Source organism: Vulpes lagopus, chromosome 18 (assembly GCF_018345385.1).
Source record: "Vulpes lagopus strain Blue_001 chromosome 18, ASM1834538v1, whole genome shotgun sequence".
In the NCBI taxonomy this organism is placed as follows: Eukaryota; Metazoa; Chordata; class Mammalia; order Carnivora; family Canidae; genus Vulpes; species Vulpes lagopus.
In genome coordinates, this window is record NC_054841.1 from 22556935 (window position 1) to 22574002 (window position 17068).

The following is a 17068-nucleotide window of genomic DNA, read 5'->3' on the forward strand; positions in this document are numbered from 1 at the left end:
GGGTGATGGGCACTGAGGGGGGCACTTGGCGGGATGAGCATTGGGTGTTATGCTATATGTTGGCAAATTGAACTCCAATTAAAAAAAAAAAAGAGGGATCCCTGGGTGGCGCAGTGGTTTGGCGCCTGCCTTTGGCCCAGGGCGCGATCCTGGAGACCTGGGATCGAATCCCACGTCGGGCTCCCGGTGCATGGAGCCTGCTTCTCCCTCTGCCTGTGTCTCTGCCTCTCTCTGTGTGTGTGTCTCTGCCTCTCTGTGTGTGTGTGTGACTATCATAAAAAAAAAAAAAAAGAAAAAGAAAATCAGGACGACAAGCATAGTAATGACTTCCCAGAGTTGTATAAGATCTAATAAGATAAGGTGGATGAAAGTGCTTTGCAAATCAAAAACAGGCTAAGCAAATACTGAGGATTCAGAACCAATGTGCTGAAAACAATATTTTAAAAAAATGAATATATAGGGGCCCCTGGGTGGCTTGGTGATTCAGCATCTGCCTTTGGCTTGGGTTGTGATCCCTGGGTCCCAGGATTGAGTCCCACATCAGGCTCCCCATAGGGAGCCTGCTTCTCCCTCTGCCTATGTCTCTGCCTCTTTCTCTGTGTCTCTCATGAATACATAAAATCTTAAAAAAAAGAATTAAAAAAATGAATATACGTCCGAATGGTCAAATTTATGTGAAAGCATGGGGCAAATGGCAAAGCGTTATTCAAGCCTTACTACACTTGAAAGGGACAGTAACAAGCCACTCTAGTCCACTGTTACAATGTCTGAATGGTATTTTCTCAGGCTGTCTGTTTGAAAAGAGCACAAAAATCCCTCATTAAAACCTTTGTCTAGATTTTGGTATGAAAAAGATGGGTGCAGTTACAATCATATCTTGCACACACTGGGGTCAGAGAACATCTGCCGAAGTAGACTGGCATATGGATCCTGGGGGTGTTTACTGGATGTAAGGAGAGGGATGGTTGAACAGAGCTCAGAGGCTGTGCCTACCACTCGGTTGCTCTGCTTCATGACCCAAGGCCCAGCCCAAGGGGACATATAAAGGAGAATGATTTGCCAAGCCATCAATTTCTGTCTTTTTTTTTTTTTTTAAAGCCATCAATTTCTGAGATGTACCCTGGGACCAGCCCTTGCTGCCTCCCATGGAAGCCTCTCAGTAAGCACCAGTTCCCTTCCCCTTCTCTCTGCCCAGTAGATATCCCTGGCTACCACCTGGGAAAGGGAAACTGGGCTCCATCACCTGGCTCTCCAGTGCCAAAAGCATCTTGGGACAAGTCCCTTCCTACCTTTGTGGGTGGCTGATTCCTGTGGCTGGGCGAGGGAACATCCTCTCTGGTGGCAGCTAGCTGAGAATCCCAATGGACCCAGTCATGGATGTGCCCACTTGGACTATACACAATGAGGTCTGACTCTGAATACTGCTCATAGCCTGGTGAATAAAACTGATGATGTGAAAGCCCCTCACTTCCTTGACTCTCCTACCTTGAAGAATTCTAAACTGGCACCCGGTCCTGACTTTCCAGATCTTCGGAAAGTAAGGGCGTGTAGGCTTTAAGGGATGTATCTGCATGCCCCCAATTCAAGGGGCAAGAAGGCTCAGATTCCTAGGATCCTAATAGTGAGAGAGTTTCCAAGAAGCAGAGCTGAACTGTGGGTAGAGTCAGGATTTGCAGTCAGCCCTGGGTCTAAGCCACATTTTCCTTATCTGTAAAAGGGGGATAGTAAGTCCATTTGCCTCTGGCTTGGTGTAAGGATTTCTGACAGCATCCGTGGAGGCCCTGGCACAGAGCCTGGCATAGAGCAGGTGTGCAAGCAATTTTCTTAGACTGTATTTCCTCCTCCAAAGTAGTAACATTCAACATCTTTTCCTCTGGCCCATCAAGCCCCTGAATGGGCTCTCCTGAAGGAGCACAACACCCTCTGCTACCCCAACTGTCCTTCCCCACCCAATGGGCTCCACCCAAACCTCACCCTCTTCTTTCATCTGAATGCTTGTGAAGTTTCTCCTGTCCATTTTCATTCATTCCAATTCACCCAGCCTGATACACCTTCTTAGAAAAAAATATCCTCCAGTTGTGCCACCCATTCTAAAACCTTCCATAGCCCCCCAAAGCCTCTGCTTCTCAGCTGATATGAATCCAATGTTGCCCACAACTTCCTGGCCCCTCCCAGATTTTCCATCCAGAGCACTGATGCATCAGCAAAACTAATCTACTCACTGTTTCCCTAAATACATGCTTACCTTCCAGCCTCCGCATCTGCCTTTGCACAAACCATTCCCTAGAATGTCAGCCTCACCCTCTGTCTCTGCAAATCCAGCCCCCTTCAAGAGGGCTCTTGTTTCCTCTGGCACACACTCACTTCTTCCTTCTCAAACAATGCTTTTCCTCAGCAGACGCTTAATTACAGACTGTCACACAGTCTCTCATAATTGTAGGCCTTGTCTCCCTTGTTAGACCATAAGTTCCCAGGGGCAGAGGCCTCATCTGTTCTTTCCCATCCTCTCAGAGCTTGGCCCACAGCTGGGGGGCAGGCTTCAGAAAGTGCTTTCCAAGCCCAACTGGCTCCCGGCTGAGCCAAGTCTAGCTCCAAACACTTGGGACCACTTCTTCTGTCCCATGATGAAACTTCACTGACCAAATCACACTTTGCTCTTCCTACTCTCCGCTGGGTGTCCCAGGCCAGTGATACAGAGAAATGGAGACCCAGGTAGGCAGGCAGGGCTATGATTCTTGCCCGGCTGTGGCATGGTCTTTGGGATCCTAGGCACGTACCTGTCCTTCCCCTTACCTCGGCCTGCTTCCTCACTGTGAAACAGGAAACAATCATCTTTTAGCTGTAGAATACAAATATTATTTGCCTTTAAGGTAGTCTTGACGAGTGGGTGGGTGAGGAACTAGGACTCAACACAGGCTGAGGGAAACCCAGCAATCTGAGAGGCACTCAGACTGCATACCTCATCAACCTCATTAAATTCCTGTTGACAACTGGATTGCATTCCTGCCCAGGTGTTCAATTCCACAGCCCTACCCTGGCCAGGTCTAACAGTGTCTATTGCCAGGGCTAAGCAAGGAAAGGGTAACTTGCTTCTGGAAACAACCAATCCTGCCCAAAACAAAGATGAGGAGGAGCCAGATTCCTCATGTGTGAAATGAGGAAAGTATTGGTATCTGCGTCACGGGGTTGCTGCAATAATACAGTGAGATAATGCCATAAACCACTTAGCACAACCCCTGACACCTGGTAAATGGCAGTGTAGCATAAAGGTTCCCATTTCTCAAGGGACCTTCACTACATGAGTTCTCATCCTCATGGCAACCTGTGAGGAAGGGATTTCCATCCCAATAGGTCAGAATAAAATTGAGTTGCAGAAAGTTGATCAATCCAAGATCATGCAGTGGGGACAAGCCAAGCTGGGAAACAATCCCAGGAAACTCTCAGTTCAGCTTTTCCCAGAGTGCACCCCCCAGGTTCTTGGTTTTGGACTCCTCCAGAGGGCTGAACTTGTAAAGTTGATTCCTGCCCCAGACCTGCCAAAGGAGACTCTCTGGGATGGAGCCTAGGAACTTAAACTTTATAAAGATAAGGAATCTACATCTTATATACATTAGGAAACTGAAGTGTGTGACCACTTTTCATCAAGTGTGGGCCTGGGACAGAATTCATAGTCTGTTTGACTCTAGAGCAGCAATCAGAGACTTCCTGGAGGAGGTGGCAGCATTTGACAATGTGGGTCTCAAAGGGAAGAGAGGGTACAAAGGGGAAGGGTACAGCACAAATTATGGCTTAGAGTGGGAAGGGCCAGGCAACAGCTGTTCAGGGTTGCTCATGCTCCCAAATCCCCAGGGAGCCACCACTGCAGCCTTTCCCTAGAAGTCCAGGAAGAGACACTTCTGAGCCAATCTGAGCTTTTGGGAGAGGAGCCTGCCATGCTGTTGCCTCCAACAAGCTGGTCTCTGGCCCTCTGGGTGTGTCTGGTTGCTGCTCAGGATGAGAAAGCCAGGGAAGATGTGACTCAGTCTCTTCCCAGCCTCCAGCTAGTCCTGAAGTCTGAGATGAGCTCAGAGGAAATGTCAAGCAAACTCTCCCTGCAGAAGAGATGCCAGACCCAGAGAAGGAGGAGGCCTGAGGGGCAGGCTACCAGGCAGAAACAGTAAATTTAGAGCACAGCTACTGGCAAAGAAAAGTCCAGAGGTCTGGGCTCAAGCCCACCCCGATGCTGCCATGCTGCAGGACTCTGAGCTGGTCCCTGTGCCTCTCTGGGCCCCCTATTCTTCATCCACCTGTGAAGCAGATAGAATGCCAGTGCTTCCTCCCAGGACCATGAGCAACAATGGTCAGGAAAGTGCCTGACAGATTACACAATGGCTCATATGGCAAGTGAGAGATTAGAGGATTACTCCTATTATTTATTAGAACAGTCAGGTGCTTTCCTTGTTACCTGAACCTCAACACCAGGGGGTTGGTGGGTGGGGTGGGGCGAGGAGAAGCTGGGTCTCTGTCTTGTTCCCACAAAGAAAAAAGTGATCCAGATATTATTGGGAGATGAAAATTCAGATTTATTAAGTGTCTACTGTATAATAGGTATTTTTTAAAAATATATAATCTCACTTAATCTTCACCACAATCCTGTATGTAAATATGATTATCTTGAGTCCCAATGAGGAAACTTGAAGTTCAAAGAAAGTAACTTGCCCAAATTACACAGGGAATGAGTGATGGAGACCAATTCTACTCTAACAGTTTGCATGAAAGGGAGGAACATGCCTGGTATACAGGCCCAACTAAAGCACCACCTCCTCCTGGAAGCTTTTCTGAACCTTCTGCCCAGACAGGATCTCTCTCCTGTGAAACCCCACAGCATATGATCAGGACACATCCTGTAGCATTCACACATTCTCCCCCTTGTTCTGTGATCAAGCACACTTTTAACAGGTAAGATGAGCTGTAGGTACAAATAGGTAGCCACTGAAGTACCTTAGAATCCTCAAATGTCAGAACTGGAAGCACCTAACAGGCCATGCTATCCAACTCACTCATTTTTCAGAGAGAAAAATACAGAGAGAGAGGGATGCTTGTCTGAAGCCACATTGCATCTTAGCACTGCCAGGAATAGAACCTGGCGTTCTGCCTCACAGAATTTCTTTAGGGATTCTATGATTTCAGAATCGGTTTTAGGACAAAGATTATTATTCCCATTTTACAGATAAGGAAGCTGAAACCCAGAGAAGGTGGCCTCCCTGAGAGTGGGAAAGATGTGGGGACCAGCATCCTGATCTCCTGGTTCCAGGCCAAGGGCCAAGGACCAAGCCCCTCTCTCTCCTCAATTGCAAGTCATTCGTGTAGTGTGTCAAGCACAGGACCCAAAGTAATAGGTAAAATGGATGTTGGAAATTGTCATTATACACCAGTGGGCAAGTGACACTAGCCTGACAGTGACCTACCTCCTCAGAGGCAGTGCCATGGAAGAAGACCAAGTCCTTGCTTTACCCTCCGTAGGTCCCTGGCTCTATGGGCCTCATCCATAAGACAAGGGTGCTACAACAGTTGATCTCTTCTCCTGCTCCGAAGTTCTAGGACATCCTAGGCTCCTTGACAGCAGACCTCCAACTGTGTGTGGAGCCTCTCCCGGCTGCTGTCTTTGTCTTTGTTTCCCCACTCTACAGGGAAGCAGGAAAAGCAGCAGAGGCTCACAGCCACCAACTGACTTTTTTCCCAAGTGCCACTGGCCATGCAGGGTCCACCCTCAAACAACAATGGGATGGAACATGGAAAATCCAGCTGTCTCCCAGCACAGACATCCAGCTATGCACACCTGCCTATCATTACAAACTAACAAAGAGAAACCAGGAATTGGCATAGATAAGGGACAGCTTGCTCCCTGCCCCGGTGGAAAGGCAGGTGTATTCCTGAAAAATCAGGTGGTAATGGAGCCAAGGGTAAAGAACTCTGGAAGGAGTCCTGGGGCTGGACCCCTGTCCTAGCTCTGCCATCAACTAGCTGTGTACCCTGGGCAAGCTGCTTTCCCTCTGTGGGCTCAGTTTAAAGACACAGTGACACTTCACAAAGCATGCCTACAGACGTTTCATTTGATCTTCATGACAACCTGGTGAGATTAGTACAATTATCCCCTTTTTACAAATGGAAAAACTGAGGCTTATAGAGGTTGAGGCTCTCACACAGCTTGAGGCTGGCAGAATGAAGGCCCAGAGTTCTTAGCCCATCAAAGGAAATACTCAAGTGTGTCAGATTAAGAACAACTCCTCTTTCCCCTCATCCTGACTGAGAGTCTCAGCAAGACCAAGGCAGCACAGTCCCTTGTTCACCTGCCCAGTCTGGTGGCCTGCAAAGTTCTGGCCACACACCCTACAGCCCAGCTGCCTAGGCGGCCGCACCCCCCTGCAAAATTTCATTACTCAAGTTGGCAAGAACGCAGCCCCCACCCCCAGCCGGGTCTAAATAAACGCCCAAGTGATATCACATCCTGCCAGCTCCAAAATAGCCCAGGCCTGCCCACAAGCGATCACAAAGTGCCAGGCCATGCAGGACCAAGCGGGCAGGACATCCAGCCCGTGGCACCCTCCACACACTCAAGCAACTAAAGCAGAAGCCTCAGAGCAAGAAGGCCCCCCCACTCCCACCTCTGCCAGACAGGCCTGGCCCCTCCCTCCTTGCCCCTTTGTTGGGAGGGTCCAGAGCCTCCTGCCCCAGCGCCAGCCCTAGCCCCAGCGCCAACCCCATGGAGCCTCGCCGCGGCCAGCCTGCGGGCGGACTCCGGCCAGACCCGGACACCCCACCACTCACATTGCTTCAAGAGCTCCAGACACAAAGCCATGAGGGCCGGAGGGGGGTCAGAGACCCAGAGACCGGCAAAGACAGAAAAGGGGAAAGGGAGAGACAAGGGAGCAGAGAGCAGGGGAGACAGGGGGCAGGGGCAGAGAAAGCAAGGGGGCCAAGAGCCCTGGGGAAAGGAGCAGGCTCAAAAGGGGGTCTTCAGCACAAGAGCCACTCAGTGGTGAGACCACTGAGGCAGATGTGAGGGCTGAGGCAGGGAGAGCAAAGCAGGGGAGCCCGACCCCCAGAGGCGGGGGGGGGGGGGGGCACGGAGGCCTGAGAGAGAACAAGGAGCGACAGCCACAGAGACAAACCAAAGGAAAGCAGGGAGGGGTGAAGTCTGGGAGCTGGGAGCTTTAGGGGGTCCCGAGGAGAGAGACCCCAAGGGATCTCCGAGGTCCCAACGCGAATGGGGGCCCCCGAGGGGGAAAACCCCGAGGAAATGAGGGCTAAGAGAGGGGCAAGACCACAGGGATCTGAGGATACAGATGGAAGGGAGGACCCCCCACAGGCTGTGCGGGAAGCTCAGAGGGGCGACGTGAGGGAGTGAGGGGGTGTTGAAGGCAAGGCCCCCAAAGACGTGGGGGCGCCGTGAGGGGGAGTCCGAGGACCCGGGCCGCCCAGAAAAGGAGGCTCTGAGGGATGAGAGGAGCGCTTGGAGGGGGACCCGAGATCGGGGAGCGAGGGAGGGGCTGAGGCACCGCGAGGGCAGAGACAAAGAGACAGCGAGCCGGGGAGAGACAAAGCGGACGGAGCGGGGAGACCAGCCCGAAGGCTGGCAGCCGGACAGAAGGACGGAAGCGCGAGCGGGCGGGGGGACGAACGGACGGACAGACGGGGAGGAGGGCGGGGGCAGGGCCGGGCGGGGGCGGCGCCCGTCTCCTCACGGGGCCGCGGCTGCTCCGGGCGGCGCTGGGCGGGCCCCAGCCGTCCGGGCTGAGGAGGCGGCGGCGACGGCGTGGACCGGACAGACGGACGGAGTGACGGACGAGGCTGGCGGCAGCTGCGGCCAGCGGCGGGCACTCACCCTCCTCCCTCACGCGGCCCGGCCCGAGGCTCCGGTTTTGTACGCCCGAGGGGCGGGGCCTCCGTGTTAAAGCCCCGCGCCGGCCCCGCCCTGCCCCGCCCCCCGCGTCAGCCGCGCGCGCGCGCCTCCCGGGACTCCCGGGGCGGGCGGGGACGCGCGCAGCCCGCTCGGCACGTGGCCCGGCGCGCGCGCGCGGTTAGGCCGGGTGCGCAGGCGCTCGGCGCGCTCAGCTGCCCACGCCCAGGCCGACTGACCGGGAGAGGGAGCGCGCGCCCACGTCGGCACGCGCATGCCTGAGCACCGGGGCTCCGCCCCTCGAGCCGCCCCGCCAAACCGGTTCCAGCTGGAAAGGGACGCATGCTCCGTAGCGGGGACGAGCGGAGCGGGTTCGCACTAGTTCCCCGTGGCGACCCCTCGCTGTCACCGCGGGAAACTGAGGGTCACGACAAGAAACCTGAGCTGGTCTTCTCAACACTGCAGGGTCAAATTAGGCCTCAATTCTCGCGGCCCTCCCAGGTCCCCATTTCTCTTGTTGAGTCCCCCACTCGTTTCGTCCTGGCCTCCCCTCTCCAGGCTGTCCTTACAGGAGGTCTCCCTTGCAGGCCCCACTGTTCCTGCCCTGCCTTGCTGGGTGATTGAGGCACGTCCCTTGCCTTCTCTGCGCATCTCTTTAATAAACGTAAAATGACGAAGGGAATCTTAATAAGTGCTTCTGATACCATTGTAGCGATTTTTGTATAAAAGCAATATGACGACAAAAGAAAATGTGGATTATTGGGCCATTTTGATCCCAGCCACGGTGCTAAGCACTTTGAAAGTATTAACTTAGTCTGTCCTACTCATAGTCACGATGCTCCACCTGTGCTATTCACGTAGCATTCATCTTTAAATTGACTTAGAAAAATTCGAGAAACTCCTAAGGACGAGCCAGGCTCAGTCTTGCTCGGGCCCAGCCACACGGAACCCTGCTCCAAGGCACCAGGCATCCTCCGGCTCAGGACTCCTCCCTGCGAGGCATACCCCCAGGGCTTCCTCCAAGGCTTTGCTTAAGTGTGTATCTCAACCAGGTCTACCCTATCCCGTTTTTGCTGCAAACACCCTTCCCCTTGCTCTGGGCTATTTTCCAATGAACCATTCGCTTATATGTGTTGTTTATCATTCTGTCTGCTTCCCCCACCCCAACAGAATGTCCTTTCCATGAAAGCGGGGGTGGGTGAGGGGGTGTTCTGTTTTGATCACTGTTGTGTCCCTGGTGAGCTCGGCCTGGCCCACTGTAGGTGATCAATAAACATCTATCCAGTGAAAGAGCAGCCTGATTGCAAGGCTCATGTTCTTAACCACTACTTAGTGGGAGCTCCCTGGTTCCATTTAAGCATCTTTGTCTCTCCTCCTTTGTTTTTTTAAAATTTTTTTTTAATTTTTTTTTTTTAATTTATTTATGATAGTCACAGAGAGAGAGAGGCAGAGACACAGGCAGAGGGAGAAGCAGGCTCCATGCACCGGGAGCCCGATGTGGGATTCGATCCTGGGTCTCCAGGATCACGCCCCAGGCCAAAGGCAGGCGCCAAACCGCTGCGCCACCCAGGGATCCCTGTCTCCCCTCCTTTGGAGTAACCTCTTTACCCCTGAGGGTGTAAGAAATGCCTCTAGTTCAAGAAACTCAATCCTGGCTTCATAACCTGCTCACCAATCTTTAAGCCCAGTCACTATTTCCCCCAGAAGGCTCAATGGATCTGCCAAAAAAACAGGATTTAGAAGGGTAATGATTTGTGCACTGAGCTCACAGTAGGCACTCGATTAACCAGGAATGTTCTGGACCAAGGTTTGGTAGAGCCCTTGGAGGAAGCCTGCCTTCTGCTAAGTGCATTCTGTGCAGAGGTACGGCAACAGGGAATTCTGACCCCTCTTCACTCACTCCAGGAAGGCCTCCTGGATCCTCTCATTACTCTCTGACTTTATGGCCCCTGCTCAGGCCTCACTGCTTTGCCTGGATCTCCAATCCATCCTGGCCAGCTTGCCACATAATTCTCCCTAAAACTCTTGTAACAATGTCACGCCTCTTTACCAGGATTCCGGATGGCTCCCCTGCCCATGGGGTAATGGGAAACTCAAGGCTTAGGAGTCAGGGAGACCCAGATGGGAAACAGCAACTTGACCTACTAACTGGGTGACCTTGACCTGACACTCACCTTCTCTAGGCTGTAGTTTCTTTGAAAGAGTTCTGTACAAGAGTATATGCATATGTACAAAAGGTTAAACTGGGTTAACTCAGGAATGTCAGATATGTGTAAATATTGTGACCATGCTGATATCACCAGTCAATGGTGGCCCACTTCTCTACTTAACTAAGTCTCAGTCCTGGGCTGCAGGGATCAGAAATGACATAGGAGTGAAGTCTATTTGCAATCTCTGGACATGATGGTCTTTGAGGTTCCTCTCAGTCCTGACACTCTGGTAACTGAAGTGTTCGATATGACAGGAGCTGTAGGGTAATAATCAGAGATTGTGGAAGGCTAGGCCTGGGGGAGGGTTTTGGGGGGGACAAGGCTGACCGAAGGGTTGACTGCTTATTAGAATTTTGTCAGCCTCCCTTCCTTTGTGGAGGAGGGAGTGTATCAGAGGAGAAACTGGGAACATTGTGAGGGAGAGTGCAGAGAACAAAGATTCAGAGGGTGACTTGGACAGGAGGTATTTGGACAGGGAAGGGGGTCTCCAAATTCAAGCTTCACAACACTGATGGAGAATGTGAGGCATAGGTAGGGGCGGAACCCACCCGGAGTGAGACAGGAGAGAGGAAACGAGATCTCAGGGCTCCTGAGCAAGGAACAAGGGTGTATCCCAAGCAGGGAATCTATCCTCACTTAGCCTAGAGCTTCAAGCACTGGCACAGGGAGTGTGCCCAAGTGTGTGTAACCTGGTGTGTGTGTATATGCATGTGTAAACACACACACATGGAAACATGTGCTAATGCAGAGGGCACAGCTGGCAGGAGCTGCCGGGCAGGGGTGGGGGAGTGCCACCCAGGGCCCCTGGGTGAGGCCATAGCCTCCCTTATGGTTCAGAGGGCGTGGGAGAGACACAGAAGGGGAGGCTAGGGAGGGAGGATGTGCAGAAACGGGGAGGGGAGGAAGTGGGGGGGCATGTAGGGGGGAACAGGGTTAGGGGCCACAAAGTGAAGGCGGAGAAGGTGGGCAGGGGAAGCTGGTGGGAAGGAGGGCAGGGGAAGCTGGGAGAAAGGGAGGCAGGAGAGGAGAATGAGTGCTAATGGGAGCTGGGCAAGGAAGAGAGGGGAGGGAGTGGGAGGCAGTCTTCTTTGTTCTTTCTTCTTTTCTTTCCCAGAGGGTGAGAGGAGGTAGGGTGGGGCTGACTGTGGGGTGATGGCACCCCTGTGGCCCCTTCTGGCTGGGTCCTTTGGCTGGGAGGGGCACATATATAGAGCCAGGCTGCTGCTTCCCCCACCACCCTAGCTGGAGCGGACCCTGCCTGCCAGTCACCTGCCAGAGCTATTTCTGGAATGTGGAATCTGGGTCAGAAAGGGGGAGGGAGAGAGAGGAGTGGTGGCAGCGAGACTGGCAGCAGGGAAGCTGGTGAGCTGGAAGTGGGTGGGTGGGCAGCTCTATGCTCTGCCCACAGCTGCTCCTGGGGGGGGAGGGCTCCCCTTCCAGGCTCTCACTGGTTCAGTAACCACTCCTCGCCCACATCCACCTACCTGCCTGCCAGAGTACATCCCGTGCCCATGTGAAAGGGACTAAGAGCTCTGATGCCCCTCAGCAATGGGGTGGTGGTGGTGCTCAGAACAGCCCTAGGCGAGTGTGTCTACAAGGGGCCTGGACTTCCTTTATTTATTTATTTATTTATTTATTTATTTTTAATTTTTTTATTTATGATAGTCACAGAGAGAGAGAGAGACACAGGCTGAGGAAGAAGCAGGCTCTATGCACCGGGAGCCTGATGTGGGATTTGATCCCGGGTCTCCAGGATCGCGCCCTGGGCCAAAGGCAGGCGCCAAACCGTTGCGCCACACAGGGATCCCGGGGCCTGGACTTCTTTCTCACTTCCTGGAGACAGAGCAGAGGAGAGGAGGCCACCTTCTGAGCAGGGGTGATCCTTGTGGGCAAATAGTGGCTGAAATAGGGTGGGTCTGTGTGTTGGTGTCGGTGTGGGTCTATATGGAGGGAGGTGATTGTGGGCAGAATTGCCATGTACGGATGTGCAAATTTTATACTGATTAAAGATGCCACATATAAGGCGGGTACTGTTTACAACATAGACATAATTGAATTACATACTAATCATGACAAATTTGTGGCAGATGGCAGTAAAAGACCTTATTCAAATAAAAATTACACATCATGACAATTTTTCAACAGATGGCAATTAAGTGTCTTGAGGGGAGTGCCCTTTTCTAACCCTGCGCAAAGGAACCGTATGGACCAGCTGCAGCTCTGGGCACAGATTTGAAAATCTGGTGGCCCTGATTTTCCCTGTGAGGCAGGTGGGTTTACCTGCTGAGCATGAAGGGATCGGAGGGTGGAGGAGAGATGAGCAAGTATGTAGTTGTCCCTGTGGAGATCTGAGGGAGAGCTGATCTGGTAAGTGTCAGGGGTGAAATTTTTTGGTGGCTCTAACCTGCTAGAGGCATGATTTCCTCCTGGGTGTGGAGGTGGCATGGGTCTTGAAAGAGACACACATGTATGTGACTGTGATGCAGGTGTATGTAGAGATTAGGCATAAATGTGCACATGTGAGAATATCAGTGTACATATATTTTTATAACTTTTCATGTCATACAGAGGTCTAAGGATATACAACTACATGTATGTCCAAAGTAGGTACACTTGGGCCCACGTGTCTGGTTAGGTGTGAGATATTGCTACATACTTTGAGTGTCTTGGTTTGGACTAAAGCCCCCACATTGAGAATAACTGGAGGCCTACACCCCTATATTGAAAGCCAGGTGCTGGATCACCCATACAGGATAGACTGTTGTGGGGGGTGGTTGATTGAATTTTTGGCCTCTTTTTCTTTTTAGATTTTAGGTTATTCAATCAAGAGGAGCCACATCCAGGCCTGACGCAAATCATGAGCTCCTGCTGTTATGACTGGATGAGACTTTGGGGGTCTTGAGGATAGGTGTATTGATTGTTTTTTAAACTTTTTATTTACTTGAGAGAGAGCGAGAGAGAATGCACATGCACCAGCATGGGGATGGGTAGAAGAGGAGGGAGAGAATCTTAAGCAGACTCTGTGCTGAGTGCAGAGCCTCACACAGGGCTCAGTCTCATAACCCTGATATCACAACCTGAGCTAAGACCAAGAGTTAAATGCTTAATGAATTGAGCCACGCAGGTACCCTGGAGAAGTGTATTTTCTATATGAGAGGAACATGAATAAATGCGGCCAATAGAGTGGACCACAGTAGATTCAGTTACTGACCCTATAATTTTTTACCCCTCCTTGTACCCACACCATTGCCATAAAAATACAGTTTCATACACAAGTTAGGAGGGTACCTCTCCATCCCGTCTTTGAGCCCAGTCATATGATTTCCTCCAGCCAACAGAATTTTAGCAGAGAGTATGGAAGTAGGAGACTTGAAATGTGCTTGTATAACTAGGTTGGCTCTCTTGTGCTTCTGCCATCATCATGAGAACATGCCCTGGTTGGGCCACTGATCCCAGAAGGATCCTTAGTTCTAGGAGGATGAGAGAGGTATGGGACAGAACTGTTCCAGCTGACCCACAAATTTGGGAGCAAGAAATAAGTGTTAATTGTTGTATTACGCTAATTTTGTGTTTTTTTTTTTTTTTTTTTGTCATGTAGCACTATTGTGGCAACAGCTGATCAATAAGGAGCCCAAGCAGTTCTGGGATATGTAGCCCATGTCCCATCCTTAGTCTATTCATGAGGAATTGGGTTTGGGGAAGATTACAGAATGAAGAAAATTGTGGGCGTGCTGTATATCCCCCAAGACCCACCTCAAGCTTAGAGAACTGACCATGGGCCTGATGATACCGGGAATCTGACCCTTTACCTGAGGCTCCTAGAGAACTGTAGGTAGCTGGGAGAGCCTAGCAGGGATCCCCTGGATTTGGAGGCCCTAGAACCAGGCCTCAGCATCGCTAGGAGACCTCTAAAGCAGAAGGACTGGCAGGGTTACCCATGACTGCAGGGCTAGAAGAAAGGCCGTAGAAGACAAGCCCATACTTTCAGAATTCCACATGCAAGGCCTCCTTTTCACACAGATAGAGTGGGAGTCAAGGAAGATAGTGGGGCTGGAGTTGTCATCAGAGGATTTTGCCCAAGATGCCTGCGTGGCAGGGCCAGGTCCCCTAGCGAAGAGAAGTTGAGGGTTAGGGTTAGGATTAGGGTTAGGGTCAGGAGGGAGACCAGATGGAGATGCTGTGGGGGGAAATAAGAAGCAGTGGGCTGGGGTCGGGGGGACTGCCCCAGCCAGGGAAGGAGGCACTCCAAGGGTCCGGCAGAACAGAAGAAACTTCAAAAGCACCACTTAGCAGAAAGATCCACTATATGGCATCTGTCATACAGAAAGTCCTGACACCAGATAACACCTGTCCTGGCTACCTTCCCCTGCCCCCCAAAGGGACCAGAAACAGCCACTAGTGAACAAGGAACACAGACAACAATGACCACCACGCCCAGCTCCCTACTGTGGGCTTCATAGTATGAGTCAGTCCCTACCTGCAGAAGCATGAGATTTGAGGTTGATAAGGCTGAAGCTTTGCAGTGAGGCCAGACTGGACTCTTAATACCTGAAAATGAAGCTATTCCTTAACGTCTAAAAGTGACTGGAAAAAGCTCAGGGATCTGCCCAGATATTACCCAGGGTTTGAAAGGCAATAGTGAAAGTCATTTCTTGCTCTGCCCCCTGCAAAGACAAGTTCCTTCAATAAATTAATTTCCTGTGTATAGAATATGCAAAGGATTCAAGTTCATTTATTTACATTGAAAACCAATTGAGCACTGGAAACATGTCTATTTTCCTACAACAATCCAATCCCAATTGCTTTTGATTGCCAGGAAAGTCAGAGTCAAATCTGAAAACCAACAATAACAGATCCCACCACATGTAAGGCCCTGCCTGAACATCCCCTACACACAGTAACTTATTTTGTCTCCCCAGGAACTCTGGGGTCTGTCTTAGGCCTCAGTTTACAGGTGAGGAAACTGAGACTCCAGGAGGAAAACTAGCTGGCCGGAGTAAGATCGAAGCTTTCTCTATTAAACCAGAAATTATCTAGGATGTTCCCTGGCCTTGGTTTTCATGGCTTGCTCTGTGACACAGCGTTCCCTTTTGCTCTGATCTTGCACAGACTGTCACCAGAGGACTTAGAACAAGTAGCATGAAGGACAGGTTGTCTCTGTGGATATGAGAGAAACCTGCAAACCCACCCTGCTGAGAAGTCTCAGTGCAGATACCATCTCTTCTCGGCAGGCAGGTTCTAACCCTCACCATAGGTTGACTTACTTGAACTAATCTAAACAGGGAGGGAGGGCTTCAGTAAACCCTGTTCACCAGGAGATGGCTGCTCTGAACCAGGGTCAGGAGAGTCAGAGGCAACCAAGTATCTCAAAGCCACAGGCCTCTCTGACCCCTTCAACCTTCTGCCAGTGATGACATCTGCCTCTGTGACCCTCATTCGAGCTCTAATCTGCCAGTTAGTGGGAAGTTCAGTTTCAAGGCCTCCTGCTTTTGCTCCTAACTATCCTTCCAAACCTGGCTAGCCCACCATGAATTCTTCCCCAGCATTCCCCGCATCTGATCCACCAGGAATGGTCCCTGGGGGCCCCTTGTGAAAAACAAAAATACCACCCCCCCCAATCTCAGTACTCACTTGGAAGCGTGCGACTGTTGCTGAGGCTGCCAGTGCTGGGCGGGGGGGAGAGGGACTGCAGGGAGACACTGTCCTCCTCTTGCGAGCAGCCCGCCTGGATGGCCCGCAGGTAGCTGTGGCTGCGGGAGCGGAAGTAGCTGGGCAGCGGCAAGTCCAGTGCCTCCGCAGCTGCAGATTCCGCTTCGCTGCAGGCAGACTCGCAGGCTGCCTCATACTGGTCGCTCAGATCTGCCTCCCGTACCTAGCCAGGCAAAGGTGGGCGTCAGAGGCCAGCAGTGCCCATTCTGGAGGGACAAGGTGCTCAGTGGTTGGTACAGTGGCAGGGCTGGAGAGTCTGAAGGACCTCCAGTCAGCTCACCCTTTCCTCCCATCTCACTCATGGTATGGGATGAGCAGATGGAGCCCTTAAGAAATATATGCAGCCCCTGAGACGTCTCTGAACCTCAATTTTCCCAGTATCTACAATACAGGAGAAACTATTAAGGATACTTAATGGATCTTGTGTGTCCATACTGATCAACTGATAGATCTTGAGGCCACATCTGAAGTCAGCCACAAAGAAGGCTATAATCAACTAGTAATGTCTACCTTGAATGTTGGAATGGGAGGAGGCAGTAAGTGTGCTAGATATTCACCATCTTATGGTCCAATTCCTTTATTTTCACAAGCAAAGAAACTGAGGGCCAGTGAGGAGAAGATGCTTGCCAGGCATACCCAGTGAGGAAGTGGCTGAATCAATAATCCAAGTATGAATTTAGGGAAGATTAATCTGGCCCTGGCATACAGAATGAATGTTGGGAAGGGAATCTAGAATGGAGGCAGAGGCCAGAGATGAAGCTGATATGCAGTCGTCTGGTGAGATTAGACACACCTAGTTCAGACCCATCTAGATGGTTTCTAAGTGTCTCTCTAGAGATGGCCATCCAAGATCCTACAAATCTGCAGCTGAGAGTGTGACCATTCAGGGACCCACCATAAATATACTCTCCCAGGGTTCTGTAAGGGTCTGTCCGACCCAGGTCTTAGGCCATGATGGTTACTGGAGACCACAGAGTATACGCTGAGGGGTCAGCGGGCAAAGGATGGACACTGAGTGGAGGTCCTGGGAGGAGGCCTGGGTAAGAAGGGAAGAGGCAGAAGCTGACTGAGCACTACATGGAGTGCTCTGCCCCGGGCTTGGCTGTGTGGCCTCCGACTATCACTATCCTCTGGGTCAGTGTTTTCTAACTAAATTAAACACCCATCTACTTGTCTGCCACTGCATCAGGTAAAATGACTAGATGGATCATCACCCAATGTGGAGCATATGTTTGGAAAGGTCTAAATTTGTGATGTCCAATATGGTAGC

General features: G+C 51.4%; 1 protein-coding gene across 4 annotated transcripts in view; it reads right to left on the bottom strand.

Annotated features, from left to right (window-relative positions):
* DLGAP4 (DLG associated protein 4) overlaps window positions 1-17068 on the bottom strand; it is a 139397-nt gene that overhangs the window by 59534 nt on the left and 62795 nt on the right. For 3 of the 4 annotated variants that reach the window (XM_041732452.1, XM_041732451.1, XM_041732453.1), the window contains exon 6: window positions 15721-15961. In XM_041732452.1, coding sequence (XP_041588386.1) covers window positions 15721-15961 — 241 coding nt within the window. Of the gene's footprint in view, window positions 1-6807; window positions 7929-15720; window positions 15962-17068 lie in introns of those variants that run through there. The other variant, XM_041732454.1, reaches the window with a different exon arrangement.